Raw genomic sequence first — 16,015 nt, 5'->3', positions numbered from 1 at the left:
ACTGGGAAGTCACATGGCAAAAGGTGTAGGCACAAAAAGAAGTGGAGAAGTAGATAAGAGCTTAATTGGCCAAGCAGCTAACTAATCATAGAACAACACCCAGAGTGTACCTGGGATACCTGACCCGACTAGTATAGCATGTTAGCCACATAATAATAGCTAAGAACACATTTCTCTTGGGAAATGTTCTCCAAGGGCAACTTCTTTGGCTAAAGGAGTCGTCTATCCACCCATATAACATTAGGGGACAGCATCTATACTGTCCGTCACCTTCCAAAAAAATGTATGGCACATGTAATGGCCAATACCTTGGACATGATATAGTAGACATCTGGGCCACCTCATCCTTCTGTCATATCTCCATTAAGACTCTTAACATGGTCTGAGGAGATGCATTCCAGGTCCTGTGAGTTTCCAGTGGTGTGTCTGCAGCCCAGTCTTGCTCAACACCATCCCACAGATGTGTCCCAGATATTTCAGACTGTTTTTAGGGCTCTGTCGCCTGTCTTCAGTGTGAACTTTCTAGTAAACAATCACACTCTCTCTCTCCTTTCTTCAGCTGTGCAACAAGGAACCATATTCATCCCCACCCGTGTTCTTATCAATCCTTTCTTTAAGAAACATAGAATAACTTCACAGGCTAATATGATAGGATTCTCAGTGAATCAAAGGCTGCCTTTGAGGTGAGTGACCTATTCCATGAGGCCAGCTCAGGAAAACAGTCTTGCCAGCAGATAAGTGACAGTGACAGAGAAGAGGAAAAGCCATGCATGCATTGCATGTCTGTGCATGCACACGTGTGTGTGCACGTGAATGTGAGTGTGTGTGTGTGTGTGTGTGTGTGTGTGTGTATGTGTGTGTGTGTGTGTAGAAATAGGCCTGAAAAAAAATCTTTCTGAAATCCTCCCCCAATTTTAATAACTTCCAATTCTGAGAAACAAGAAATAAGAAAATCCAGCCCAACCCTTCTGCTGAAGCTACTAAGAGAAAATCTGGAGAAAATATGTTTTAAAATGTGTTTGAAAGCAGTCAAGAATTCACCAGATACCAAAACCCCCTAAAGTACAGATTTGTTGCCAGCAAAACTCCAAAGTGCTCCTGAGGCTAGCACCCCAAAGGGGCCTCATCCTGGTGGCATATGTGAGCAAAAGAAACTACTGCTGCCCCACCAGAAGATAAGGAGACCCATCACTAGAAAGGGAGTTAAGACTATCCTAAGTTCATTTTTGTCACTGTGAGAAAATACCTCAACAAAAGACAACTTAGAGGAGGCATGGGTTTATTTCTGCTCACAATTCTAAGTTAGAGTTATCAGTGGGGAAGTCAAGGTGGCAGACACTTAAAACAGTCACACCACATCCACAGCAGGAGCAGAGAGAAACACAATTCTTGCTTACTTACACTTATTTCAGTTTCTCCATTTTTATTCAGTTCAGAACCCACTGCTTAGGGATTGGTGCCTCTCCCAGTGGGCTGGGTCTTCTCAAATCAATTACTTAATTGAAACAATTACCCACAGACAGATCCACAGGTCAACCCAAAATAGACAATCCCTCATTTGCACTTTTTTTTTTTAACCAGGTAATGTTAGATGGGGTCAAGTTGATGATTAAAGTCAACCATCAAAGACTCTAAAGGACCTGAGCCTCAGGATGAGATCAGAAACACAGCCCTATCTATGTACTGTACACCAATATATCCTCCCAAGGGACAAAGCCCTTTCAGTGGGCACCTCAGTGACCAATTTTGGTTTAGCTTCATAAATGACTGCAGAAGCTCATAATAATTGATTTCTCTTTATGTTAGACCACACTGTTAGTCAGAGCAGAGATTTCTTTGAAGACAGGTTGTTGGTCAGAAACACAGTCCCAAACCCTGTCATTGTGCCTAAGGGAACATCCAACTCCCCTGGTGACAGTCGTCTCTGTGGCACAGCTAATGAGTGTATGTGGTGGTTGAGAACAAGTTCTGTGCAAATTTGTAAATTATTTTGCTGATTTTTCATCTGCTCTTATTACTAAGCAAAAAGCTAATAATCCTTTAAACTTTCATTCCAAGCTCTGTTTTGCTACACAACCCTGGTCAAAGTACCCTCCCTTAATCTACAAAGGGAGGAGGAAGAGGAGGATGGGGAAGGAGGAGGAGGAAGAGGAGGAGGAAGAGGAAGAGAAGGAGGAGAAGGAAGAGGAGAAGGAGGAGGAGCGATACCCGCTTTGCTCAGCAGGGTGCCTGGAAAAGTCAGACACTGAACAAAATACCTGGCTACTACATACACACTTAATAAATCACCACTACTACAAATATTATCAGAAATAAATGATCCTGAACACCAAAGTTACAATAATAGTGACAAAATAGTTAGGAATATTCAGGACTACAACAAATGAGTCAAAACTAGCTAATAACATTGAACATTCTTTTTCTATATTTTGGGGGTTTGGTTTCTGTGGTTTTTGAGACAGGATCTCATATATCTCAGGCTGTCCTCCAACTTTCTATGCTGCTGAGGATGACCTTAAATTCCTGAACCTCCTTCCTCTATTTCTCTAGTGCTGGTCTTACAGGTGTGCACATCACATCTGGTGTGCACAGGGCTAGGATGAAGCCTAAGGCTTCACGCATGCCAGGCAAGCACTCTATCAGTCAAACTATTCACCCAGCCCGCCACTGAGCACGTTAGTGTGAGTAATTACACAACCAGAAGTTTCACATGGCTGCGGGATGTCAGGTATACCATTGCATATTTGGAAATAGAAGATTTTTATCTCTGACACCAGAGACCATGTGCTAGGTTTGGAGACAAGAAATACACCACCAAGGCTGCGGGTACCTAAGAGATGGCAATGATAGGGACAGGAGGGGACAGGAAATTTGGAAATGACTTGAGCAATTCAATCAGGAAAATCTTGGTAAGACAGCGATGCCCCTCCCCTGCCCCAGAAAAGTTTGAGATGTCTGCACTCTTACATAATAGCTAAGAATAGACACAGGTCCGGACAAGCTCCCTAAAGGGTAGCTGTGACTGGACAGCCATGCCAGATGCCTGTGCCCACAGTGGGCAGAAGACAGGAGTGGGTCAGGGACCCTCCAAGAGTTCCACTTACTCTCTCTGACATCCTCATGGACCGTAGAGATGCCGTGATCATCACGGGCCGCTTTCTCGAGACTTTTGCTTCTTTTGCCTTTTCTGTTACTGTTTTTACCTAGAAAGAAAAAGCGAGAAAGACAGTGTTACTCTGTGTATCAGAGAAGCCTCTGGACGTGAGAACGTGTGGTCTTCTCCTACAGAGAGCTGTTTCCTGCTTTGCTGCCTAGTCCCCAAAGCCTTGGATTCTAAGGGGTGTGTGGTTAAAGGAGAAGATGCTCAGTGTATACAGAGATAACCACCCCTCATGAGACCCATGCATAGCCACATGCTGTTAAGTATCCTAAGCACACAAAATGCTGCTGAGCCTCCCTGGGGCTCTAGGAATAACAGCTGCAACTGGAGGTCAAAGCTAGACTTGGACATCAAAGCCAGCATGTTCTCTCATCCTGTCCTCTCACACCCAATTCTCTCTAAGGCGATGGTGGTGGGCCTGTGAGTGGAGTCAATTGTTCACTAACTGGAGAGTGACCTGGGAGTCTGATGTGACCCTGCTAAACCTTCCAGTTCCTTCTCACATTGTCCCCCTCTCCTGCCCCTGTTGTAACAACAGTTGACACAAATTGTCCCCTGGGACAAGGGATATGCAACTCCTCTGGTGACAGAGGGATGGGTGTGCCTCTACACCCTACTTTCAAGCTAACTGACTCCTTCCAATTCTTGCAAGTCTCAGCTCTGGCATCAACTTAATCTGCCATTCCTGATTCCTCGCTTCAATCTAATCCCCCTTGAAGAGGGCCTGATAGCATCTGTCTAGAGTCAAGTTGCCTCTAAGCAAAGCCTAATACAAGGGTTTGGTTGCTGAAGAAGTCCAGAGGGGAAGGGAAGGGGAGTAGGATGCAGTCAGGGAAGGAGCTGGGCAAGCCTGTGTAGCTCACCCATCACCTGGGTTGTTAAAAGCAGGAATGGCATACAGAGTGCTTCTCACTTGAGAAGGTCTCTGCATAAAGTCTAGACAACTCAGTGGTGTGGGGGGAGGGGTACAGCCTTCCAGACAGTGGAAGAGATGTGAGCCAGCCATAGTCCACGGTTGTACCTGGGGGACAGGTAGACCCAGGGTGTCCCAAGGGCCCACCAGCCTGACCTTTCTACTTTATTCCTTTCTCAACAGAAGAAGGCAGCAGAGCCTGCCACACAGGAAGGTTGAGCAAGGACACAAAATGATACCTGTGCGACACTCAGCGTGCCAACGACAGGTCTTGTTTATACCCGGCCAGCATTATCCCAAGACCCACACTTCACAAACACTATCCCGTTTGCTAACAGCAAACAGGGGCAGCAGGTTCCAAAATTTACAAGACAGGTTCCCTTCAAGGTTTGACACTCTGAGGACAGGAAGGACATTTTACAGTTTGGGACATAAAGGCCTCAAGCAAGGATAGCAGGTTACTAAGAAGAGACTTGATACCCTATGAGCATATACAGGGGGAGGAGGTCCCCCTCAGTCACAGTCATAGGGGAGGGGAGTAGGGGGGAAATGGGAGGGAGGGAAGAATGGGAGGATACAAGGGATGGGATAACAATTGAGATGTAACAAGAATAAATTAATAAAATTTTTTTTTAAAAAAAAGGCCTCAAGCAGTGGTTCTCAGTCTTCCTAAAGCTGCGACCCTTTAATACAGTGCCTCATGTTGTGGTGACTTCCAACCATAAAATTATTTCATTGCTACTTCATAACTGTGATTTTGCTGTGTTATGAATCGTCATATAAATATCTGATATGTGACCTCCAGAGGTGCCTCCACCCACAGGCTGAGACTCGCCGATGGCTTCCCAAGGTCACTGCTGCCACCCAGGAGATAACAGTGCTAGTGATGAACTCCGAAGGGCCTTCCCTGCCACACAAAGGGCCCCCTCCCGCCACCCCCACCTCCCCGGAACAAGAAAGGCACCATATGGCCTGTACAGATGAAAGAAGAAAGAGAAGTGGAAATAGCGTTCGGAGAAGGAGCCAGAATCAAATCAGCGTCTCCATCTGGGCCGCGTGACAACGCAGAATTCCTTAAAAGTAGCAAAAGGCACCGCTAATGCTGGCCACATGTTCTATTCTGGTCCACGGCGATAAATATAATTCCTCTGGCTTAATAGAAAACTATTTTCCCCTTGCTGCACAAGGAGCTTACAGTAGCAACCCCCCACCAGCCCCAAACTGAAAAGCCTTTTGCTTCCCTGCAGGCTGGTTTCCCCAGGAAATTCCAGGCTCAGGGCCCTACGCTCCCCCTGCAGCGGGGAGCTCGCCCAAGACTCTGGCAGTTCTCACATGTGTTTCTTGGTAAGGGACCCATGGCAGAGGGGAAAAAAACACCACATGATGTTCTCAGTAGCTCCCCAGAAATGTAACCGAAAGGTCTCTCTCAGAAATGAGTGGCCATTTGTGTGTGCATGTGTTGGGGTACACAGGCTGGTCTCTACACATAAATGTGGTACTCCGAAGGCAGCCTCAGTTGTTCCTCAGGCACCATCCACCCTTTTCTTTTCTTTATTTCTTTTCTTTTCTTTTCTTTTTTTTTTTTTTTTTGTATCCTTATTTTTTTATTCACTTTACATCCCAATCATAGCCCCTTCCCTCCTCTCCTCCTGGTCCCACCCTCCCTCCCACTTCCGCCTATTCCCCCTCCCCTCCTTTTTTTTGTTTTTATTTTGAACAATGTGCCTCGCTCTCTCCTGGTATTTGTCAAGCATGCTCGCCAACAGCCCAGGGATCCCCCTGCCTCTGTTTCCCCAGAGCTTATTTTAACATAAGTCCCGATCTGGATCTGCCCTGAAAGCCTCCTCCCGGAGGACTAGTTTTGTGGTATCAGAAGACACCACGCAAGCTTCCAAGGGAGGCAAGCAGACAAAAGTCCTACGCAGCTATGATGCCTATGACCTACAGCAAAGGCCAGCAGAGCATGATACTCTAAGGGCACAACAGAGCACATACGCTTTGTCAGTAACTAACAACTCTTAATTGGACTTAAAGCTTAACTTATGCCTAGTACTAGAGACCCAGCTGGCTACTCAGGGCTGTGACAACACTGATCACGAAGGAGAACCTACATCCAGCACTTTATTAAACCAGCACAATCCCTAACTACATTCTAAACCTTTATTCTTTTTTTAAAAACGTTTTTAACATTTATTATACTCATAGATAAATGTAGTTCTCACCTGTCATCAAAGAAACTTCTCTGTGCAGCAGATAAAGGCTATCACAGACAACCACAGCCAATCAAAATGCAGAGAACAAGAGACTATGTGGTGCCCTGTCCCAACTGATACATCTACAACATAATTCCTGCACCTAAGGTTCATGGATCATTGCAGTAAAGAAGAAAGGATAATTGTAAGAGACAGAAGAACAGGGCATTTTCCATGGCCGTGTCTCCTAGAAATGAGGGAGAGAGAGAGAGAGAGAGAGAGAGAGAGAGAGAGAGAGAGAGAGAGAGAGAACATCCATGAAGTCTTGTCAACTTGGCTGCCTAAACAAGACCCGAACAGGGACAGCATCAATGGATGTTCTAATATGGAAATGAGACCCTAGGGGGTCCTCAATCCTAGACAAAGAACTATAGGCAACTAAGTGCTGAGAGCAGGAGAAATGATTCTCCAGTGACAAGCCTCCCAACCGGTTATCCAGTATCAACTGGTCAGCGCTGAGATCATAAACATACAGGTAACATTATGCAAACTGGGCAGGTTGTAGTTATGTATTTATAAATATATATGTATATAGTATATATAATATATCATACATTATATACATATAATATGTGCTATATATTATAAAGCATATGTTCTATAATGTGTGCACATACTATGCATATATACAGTGTATATATGTATATAATATACATATTGCTCATATTACATGTATATAACATATACATGTAAATAAATGTATATGTACAATTAAAGAAAAGGGCCGTGAATTTGAGAGAAAGCAAGGGGGTGCATGGGAGGGGTTGGAGGGAGGAAAGGAAAAAGGGAAATTATGTAATCATATTATAATTTCAAAAAAATGTTATTAAAAATAGAAGGTTTTGCTCCATACAGATAGGAGAAGGAAAGTGACAAAGCTCATGGAGATGCGAGCCTATACCTTTCTAATCCTGAGGATAGTCAGTGTCAGAGGAAACAGTGCGAAATGGAGTGAATCTGAGAATCAGCTCAGTGTTTTGGTGACATGCTTGCATCTGGGCATGTAGTGGTCTGGCAAGGAGGAGGGGAGACAGGATTGCCAGGGAGACAGCAGTGCCACTGCACTAGGACCAAGCCCAAATCAATCAACCCACTAATACCTAGTCCCCTCCTCTCCCTGGGAAAACAGCCTGGGGAGCTTCTATCCCCAGAGACCAGAGTACATGGGCAGTGGGCTCAGCTGGCACATGGGCAGTGGCCTCTGAAACCAACATACCCACTCTCTGTACCAGTAGTTTTCAACCTGTGGGTCACAATCCTATTAGGGGCCAAATGACCCTTTTACAGGGGCCACTTGGGTACCTACCTGCCTGGGTTTGGTTCTGCCGAGAACAGGCTGAGATAAGCAGGCATATACTGTCCTGCAGGATTATACTTGGAGATGAAGTCAAGCAGTTTGAGGGAAAGAGGCTATGAGGAGAAAAAAGATGCCAACAGCCCAAGAGCATTGCCCGTCAGGATCTACAGGGCACACAATCTGGCAGGTACTCCAGGAGCCAGGGAAAGATGACACAAAACTGCCCCCACTCAAATCCCCCAGCCCCTCCCCACTTACCATCAGAACCTAGAAGGCCACACCTACCTAACCTCATACCTCAGCCTCCACTACAACCTCAGAGGAGGAGGAATCAGAGCTTAGAAAGTCATCTGCGTCACCTGCGTCCTGCCCCTAGTCGTCTCTAACTCGTCAACAGGCCAGCCACTTAGGGACACTAACCAGTCAAACCCAAGCCAGTCAAAGAAACCTAACTGAAAGGTTTCACAGCCCAAGGGGCAGCTGCATGGAGAGGGGGTCAGAGGGCAGAGCCTATCACTACTGGTGACACTAAGCCTAGGCACTCATCTTCCCAGCCCCTTGGGTCATGCAAAGGAGGCCTCACCACAAACATCCAGGCTCTTGGAGCTGAAACTGGTGCTGGCCAAATCCCAAGGTGATCATGCCTTATGCCAGAGACAGAACCAGGTAGACGGGAAAATGCCAGGACTGTTTTTAGAGCCTCAGCATGCAATCTGGCTTCCTGGATCCCTGTAGGGTCTCCACGCTCTATTATCCAAGCCCAACTCTGATTTCTGGAGCCATGGGCACAGGTAGGGGGAGCAGGCCAGCAGCGAGATAACTTTGGAAAGTGTTCTGGAAAGGGTGGTGCTGCTTTTTTCCCCTAATTCATCCTCCCTTTCTCCTGGAGCTCTGCAGGGAGTTCACTTGGATGCAATGCTTCAGGTTTAATACCAAAGCATGTTAGGACATCAAGGCTTTCTTGTTCTTTAAGTATGCTAATGAAGCTTTGTGCAGTGGCAGCATCTAAGTGTGCTAACGATAGGCCTTGGGTTTATTAAAAAATACTACTGAAATATTTTACCAACATATATTCCTAATAATCCTCACACTCCAGTTTTGCGCAAAGATGGGGCATTTCCATCAAAGCCAGCTGCTCTTGCCCAAAAAGAGACGAAGCAGGCTTTGCAGAAGAGCTCTTTCCAGCAACCAGTAACAGTTCGCACAGAAAGGGCATTGTTTACAAGTAAATATCCTCAAATAACCACCCTGTTTTATTTCTCCTGACAGCTGGAACACAACACATATTCAATGCGAACTGGATGATTCTGGGCATAGACCTACAAAGAAACATGGCTGTCTGTCTGCACACACTGCACATCCCAGGGGGACTAGGTCAGGACCAGGGGGTGTCCATGCGGGTTTGTTCAGATCATAACAGTGGTGCATTCTAGCCTGTGCCTAGAAACACTACAAACAAAGAAGTCAGTGGGAAATTACAGTTAAACCCTCCATATTAGAGCCAGCGTCTAAGCTAAGGAACAATGAAGGAAGAAAACACAATATCCAATGTACCTATTCCCAGTCTTGTTTGTTACCCTGTTTCTTTCTGCTGTGTGGGTAGAAAAGACAGAAGAATTATGTAACTGTAGTCTAGTACTTAGCTACATTTCTTTTCCTTCATTTTTTTTTTTTTTTTTTTTTTGAGGCAGGGTTTCTCTGTGTAGCTTTGGCTGTCCTGGACTCACTCTGTAGACCAGGCTGGCCTCGAACTCAGAAATCCACCTACCTGTGTTTCCCAATGGCCCAGCAGTTGGCTACATTTTATCCTTTAGAAAGAAGGTGACCACAAAACAAATGCATCCTAAATCCACTGGCATGCCCCACGGGTCTTCTATCCTATTCTTTGTGTCGGATAATGAAAACTTGGGACTTGAGGCTCACTCCTAGGACCACAAAGCATTCCAACTGTAGAACTATGGGATTCAACCAGAAACAGCTGGATAAATAAAGTTAGATGAAGGGTGCCAATGAAGAAGATATTCTAGCAATCAGAACTGCTCATCCTATGAGTTGATGATGGCCTTGAAGTGAGGAGAGCACATCTGGGGAGGGGTAGGGTGGAGAGGCTGGACAGGATAGGAGTTTGCGCTGTGACCATTGACTTTCCAGAAAGTTCTACTGTTCTGGGCCAAAGTAATGCTTCAAGAAAAGCCTCAGGTTGAGTATGACACCAAAGTCCCTTAACCCTCAGAAAAGGTTTCCACAGTCCCATATCTTAGTGGACCCACACAGACACACACACACACACACACACACACAGAGAGAGAGAGAGAGAGAGAGAGAGAGAGAGAGAGAGAGAGAGAGAGAGATACACATAAGGAAATTTCTGAGAAGTAACATTGCAACCTAATTAATAGATTTATAATGTTTTATATCATGGCAGTGGTGATCCCAACCCTTTGCACATGACTGGCAATGGCTAGAGACACTTTTGTTTGTGAGGGCTGAGAGGAAGGTCCTACTGGTATCTCATGGGTCAAAGCTGCATATCCTACAACTCATAGGACACCAACCCCCTCCAAGCACGTGTATACTCAGTGCCAGATGGAGAGAATGCCAGCGTTGGGGAATTTACACTACAGTTACCTAAGATTTCCCATTGGTGGAATGATCATACTGGGTGGATCATGGGACCTCATCATAATGTTTCTGTAAGTTCCTATGAGTCTGTAATTATTCCAACCTAAACATTTAAGTAAATGCCTTTCAGTAGTCTTCCATTCAGTATGGCTGGGCTCTTCTCCATGGAAAATGAGGTGCTGGTTTAGCATCCCTGGCGCAAGTCCTTAGGGACAAAGGCACTTCAGATTTCATGGCTCTTCACAGCCACGGACTTCATCTATGTGTCACATACAGCGCACGCATAGCCCGGAGTTAAAGCAAAGCGTCATGGTGCATAACCACCCTGAGTATGCCGGGTTTCAAAGGGCTCAGATTTTGAAGCATTTCAAGTTTTAGCTTTTCTGAGTGGGGGTTCTAGCTTGCCTTCTGTTGCTGTAAGAAACACAGTGATCAAAAGCAACCTGGCGGGGAAAGGGAGTTGATTTTAACTTGCAGGCCATAGTTCACCATCAAGGGATGTTAAGGAAGGAGTTCAAGGCAGGAACTTGAAGCAGAGACCACAGGGGAAGGCCGTTTGCTGGCTTTCTTAGCTGCCGATCTTATATAGCCCAGGTCTGCCTCACCTACAGTGGGCTGGGCCCTCCTACACTAATAAGCAATTGAGAAAGTCCCCCCACAGACATATCCACAGGCCAATCTGATGGAGGCAATTGTTCAGTTGAGGTGCCTTCTTCTCCGTTGTGTCAAGGTGACAACCAACCATCACAGTAGGAATGCTCACTGGTACTCTCAAGTTTTTTTTGATGTTGTTGTTGTTGTTTTTGTTTTTAATTTTTTATTATTTAATTAATTTATTCAGATTACATCTCACTTGTTTTCCCCTCACTTGTATCCACCTGTTCCTCTCTCCCTCCCACTTTTACCCTATTCCCCTTCCGTAGGTCTAGGACCGAGGGGGACCTCCTCCCCCACTATATGGTCTTAGGCTATCAAGTCTCATCTTGGTAGCCTGCTTATCCTTTCTCTGAGTGCCACCAGGCCTCCCCACCATGGGGAAGTGGTCAAATATGGGGCATCAGAGTTCATGTCAGAGTCAGTCCCCACTCTCTACTCAATTGTGGAGAATGTCCTACCCATTAGCTAGATCTGAGTAGGGGTCCAATGTTTACTGCATGTATTGTCCTTGGTTGGTGCAGTAGTTTGAGCAGACACGCCTGGGCCCAGATCCGCCCGTCACGACGTTATTATTATAGGTTTTTAGGACCCTCTGGATTCTTCCGTTTCCCCATTCTCCCATACTTCTCTCACCTAGGGTCCCAATAGGATGTCCTCACATCTATCCCAATCTCCTGGTAAGTGCAGACTTTCATGGGACGTGCATTTTGGGCTAGTGCCCAATTATAAGTGAGTATATACCATGTGTATCTTTCTGGGTCTGGGTTAACTCACTCAGAATGATCATTTCTAGTTCTATCCATTTGTCCACAAATTTCGGGAATTCCTTGATTTTAATAGCTGAGTAGTATTCCACAGTGTAAATGTACCACAGTTTCTTTAAAGGATTCCGTTCTCCAAGCCAGCTTCACAGATATCAGCACATGGCATCCACAGGGTTTTTCTCTGGTTGCCAAGGATCAAAGCCATACTCAAAGCCAGACCAAATACCCCTTGCACCAGCCTCCTCAGGGATCCACACAAATGCCCTCTTAGTGCCCACCACGCACACGTTTCCAATGTCTCCTTTATCAACTCCAACTTTCATGCTCCCAGCGCTGTGTGGAAACATTTTACTGTCTCCAGATATGATGTACATGAGATACCCGAATCAGTTCTCTGTGTTATGCTCTCATCCATCTCTCACCCTTCTCCCTGGCCTGTCCTGGAACCCAGCATGCAACAGTCATGCAGTAAACTCCGGAAGTTTGCATCTAACACCCTAGACCAGAGTCCCAACTTCCTTCCTCCGAAGCACATTCATAAGATTGGTAACCTGTTCATAAAATAGCTGGCCACACAGAAGATACCTCTAGAACATTGCGAGTGAGGTGTATAAGCCACCACTTAAAGGGGGGTATAATTACCCTCTCTGTGAACAATTGGAGCGCACAAATTCTGCTGAGTCCCCTAACCAAGACCATTTTGATCTAATCTCTCCCTTACTACATGCAGACCCCTGCACTCCACAGTTGAAAGTTTTATTAAGCACACACACACACACACACACACACACACACACACACACACACACACACAAAGGGGGAGGGAGAAAGAGGGAGATGGAGGGAGAGAGGCATTAGGTAATGTGATGAATGTCACTCTTATGCTAGCTGGAGAATCTCTAAAATGCCCCACCTAATTCACTAGGAAAATGGCTAAAACAGCAGCGAGCCAGGAAGCAACTCCCCAAAGGCCTCTGAGCCTGATTCTGGTGCTTCAGAGTGTGTCTTCCGTGTGCAGACAGGACCCAAGTGGCTAAATATTCTCCAGGAACAGTTAACTTCCTGTCCCATGGCCAACCTTTATCTGCAAGATGCCTTTCCAAAAGAAAATGGCCCTTTGCTTGCTTACAAAGCAGATTATACCCTATTTCCCCTGCCTCCCCAATTCTAAAGCCGATAATTGCTGATGATTCTCCAAGAAGAGGAAGGATCACTTCCGGATTGTGATGGTTGAGCCCCCAGCACATATTAGCTGGGGCCACTGCTGCGGCTGGGATGTGAACTTCTGAGCTGTCAGGAAAGATTGTAACTGGTCACTGGTGAGAGACTCAAACAAGGGCAGCTCACTAATCAGGCCTAGTCAGTCAGCTCCCTCTCAGAAGCACTGGCCTAGCCCCTTCTACTTATTTTCTTGGCATCCCATGTTCTCTGCAACTCTTAGCACACCTGTGATTATTTCCCCAAAGTCACACACCTCCCATGAGGTCCTTGGAGGAGGAGCCAGTCTGTCCTATGTTCTCTGTCCCTGGGACTTCACCTGACGCTTGGTGCTGAGCAGAAATTTGGAAACTGTGTACAGAGTGGATGAAAGTCTCCCGTGCAGCAAATGTACCTCGAAATCCAGGGCACACTAAAGGATGCTAGGAAAGGCTTTGGCAGCATCGGACACAAGAAAGTACAGCGGCAGACACTGTTCTTTCTATCTGCAGGTGGAGCAGCTTTGGGCTCAGAAAGTAGACCCCAAGTTCCAGGTCCTGGCTAGCAAGGCAGGTTTTCGGTTCTCCCAAGCAGGGCTGGGGCAAAATAAGTTCCTTCCCCTGTTTGACCTTAAGGCTCCTCATCTGTAACATAACAAGGGTAGCCACCTTCCAGAGCCAGGAAGACAACCAAATGAGACCAGAGGACACCACCAAAGTCAGTGTCTCACCCCGCCTCTGATGTCAAGCCACTGTAGCTTTTCTCCATCTTAATCCTCATCATTCCCACAGAGAACATTGGGGAGTCCCGATGGTTCTATTGGGGAGGGGGGGCGAAGCACTCACAACCCACAGAACTGTCAATGGCACTTGGCAGGGACTCGGCCATTTAAGGTGGTACTCAAATGGGGCCAGCACCTCAAGAACATCTGCATCTTCCCCTGTCATCCTGGCTGGTGACTTTGATATCCGTTTTAAACCAAATGAAAGCTGCTTCTGAACTCAGAGCTCTGTGACCTGGCATGTGACTCCTTTCACATAGACACTGCAAGGCATAGAATTTGGTCACTGTCCTGGCTGCCCCGTGGTTGAAATAGGAACACGGCTCTGCACTGAGCAGTCGCCACCTGAAACAATTAAGAGAGAGTCCTCTTCGCAGAATGTGTGATGAAGGCCTGGCCAGAAAAAAAGTAAGGATGGATTTGAGATGGATGCAAAGGATGCATAGAGCACCCGGCCTGCCAGTGACTCGGAGCTTTCCAGGGCTCCTGTAGTCTGTCCTTTCCAGGGGAGAATCTTGGCTGCTTACAGGGACCAGGAGTGGTCCAAAGTCTCCAGTTGGGACTGTGCCATTCTGTGCATAGTGGACTCAAGGGGCCCACTGACAAGGAAATGGAAGGAGCTGAGAGGAGCCACTGCCTGAATAAAGGCCACTGATCGAATCTTGCCAAGGCCATCTGCCAAATTACACCAGCCAGTCACATGCAAATTGATAAAAATCAGTCTGAAGAAAAAAAAACGCCTCTAAAGACTGAAGACTTAAGCGGAGCAGGAAGAAGCAACAGGTACCTCCTTTGGCTGCAGAGCATCAATCTTGGGACACTGGGGCCGGCTCCCCCAGGCAGCTTCCCAAAGCTGTTTCTGCCTGAGGGGGCAGGGAGAGAAAGCTGGCCTTAATTCAGATGCTGTCTCTAATGAGTAGTGGGCACCACAGGGCTTTGGTTGGGCTCACTCAGGGAAACATACTGGGGAAACTAGGTGTCCCCTGGAGTGCCAGGATCGCGGGCGCCCCCTTGGGCTGCCCAATGCAAAAAGTTACCTGGTGGAGGCGTCTCTGCAACCAACTTCTCCTTCTTGGGCTTAGTAGCCTTCTTGGGCGGCCTGGGCTCCTGCTGGTGCGGCTCCTGCTGCCCCTGCTCCTCCACTCTGTGGTCCACGTGCATTGGAGGCGAGAAGGGCTCCGGCTCTGGCTCTGGCTCCGGTTGCTCATAGTAGCGTTCCTGTCTCCAGAGCTCCTGGCCATAATAATCAGGCTCCTGGAAGGCTGCGCCCTGGGCTCTGACCCCAGCCAAGGCCACTGCCACAAGTGCCAGGGTCAGTTCAGGGAAGGAGACCCCGAGACGGGCCATGCCCGCTCTGACCCGCGCCCGGGACAGGATCTGGGTCTCCGGGAGCGGCGGGCGGGCTACAGATGATGGCCGCAGCGCAGGACAGGGGTGCGGGCGCTGCAGCGGGTGCAGACGGCTGGTGGGACAGGCCGGACGGGCGGGGCTGGGCTGGAGCGGGGCGGGCAGGGACGCGCCCAGGAGAGGCGAGGCGCCGGCAGACCCGCCCTCCCTCCTACCCGCCAGGGGCCTCTCCAGCAGGTGTTGGCCCATTCACTCTAAGACTATCACCAGCCTCTCTTTTCCTCCTAGAAGGCCAGTGTTCGGTCCTTCTGGGCAACCCTTCTGCAGGCATGGGACGTACTGATCTCGGGAGGGAACTTCAGGGCTGTAACCTCCATTCCTTCACTTTGCAGAAGAACAAACCTGAGTTAAGATTGGCCTGAAGAAGGCGGGAACTAGGTGGGAAAGGGGGTGGGGAGGGTAATAGGGGTGGCGATCAGGTGCGGAGAGCAGAGGTGGGGTCAAAACTGGAGAGAAAATAGAAATGGAGGGAGACTCTCTGGGTCTGGGAGGCTCCCAGGAGTCTATGCAGTGATCCTAGCTGAGACTTCCGGCAGCTGAGGTTAAGGAGCCTGAAGTTGCCATCTCCTGTAAGCAGGTGGAACTTACAGTGGAGGGAGTGGGGCACCAACCCACCCATAAAACCTCCTGCTCAAAAACTGTCTTGCCTACAGAAAGTGTAGGGATAAAGATGGAGCAGAGATTGAGGGAATGGCAAACCAATGACTAGCTCACTTGGGACCCACCCCATGGGAGAGAGCCAACCCTTGTCACTATTAATGAAACTCTGCTGTGCTTGCAGACAGGACCCTCTCTTATATGAGAGGCTTGGTCCAGCAACCAGGTGGAAACAGATGCAGAGACCCACAGCCAAACAATAGGCAGAGCTTGTGGAATCTTGTGGAAGAGTGGGAGAAAAGATAAGAGGCAGCTGGAGGGGGCCAAGACACCACAAGAAGACCCACAGAGTTAATTAAAGAGCATGC

The 16,015-nt window shown here is 47.5% G+C and overlaps 1 protein-coding gene across 1 annotated transcript in view; it reads right to left on the bottom strand.

Moving 5' to 3' along the window:
* CPXM2 (carboxypeptidase X, M14 family member 2) overlaps window positions 1–15,128 on the bottom strand; it is a 113,526-nt gene extending 98,398 nt beyond the window's left edge. The window contains exons 1-2 of the mRNA XM_084772686.1: window positions 14,681–15,128; window positions 3,105–3,203 (exon numbers count right to left, since the gene is read on the bottom strand). Coding sequence (XP_084628812.1) covers window positions 3,105–3,203; window positions 14,681–14,990 — 409 coding nt within the window. The 5' untranslated portion in view covers window positions 14,991–15,128. The remainder of the gene's footprint in view (window positions 1–3,104; window positions 3,204–14,680) is intronic.
* Between the last annotated feature and the right edge of the window lie 887 nt (window positions 15,129–16,015).

The sequence above is a fragment of the Acomys minous genome (genome assembly GCF_964271855.1).
Source record: "Acomys minous genome assembly, chromosome: 2".
NCBI lineage: Eukaryota > Metazoa > Chordata > Mammalia > Rodentia > Muridae > Acomys > Acomys minous.
The sequence above is the reverse complement of the archived record's forward strand: the minus strand, read 5'-3'. Positions and strand labels throughout refer to the sequence as shown.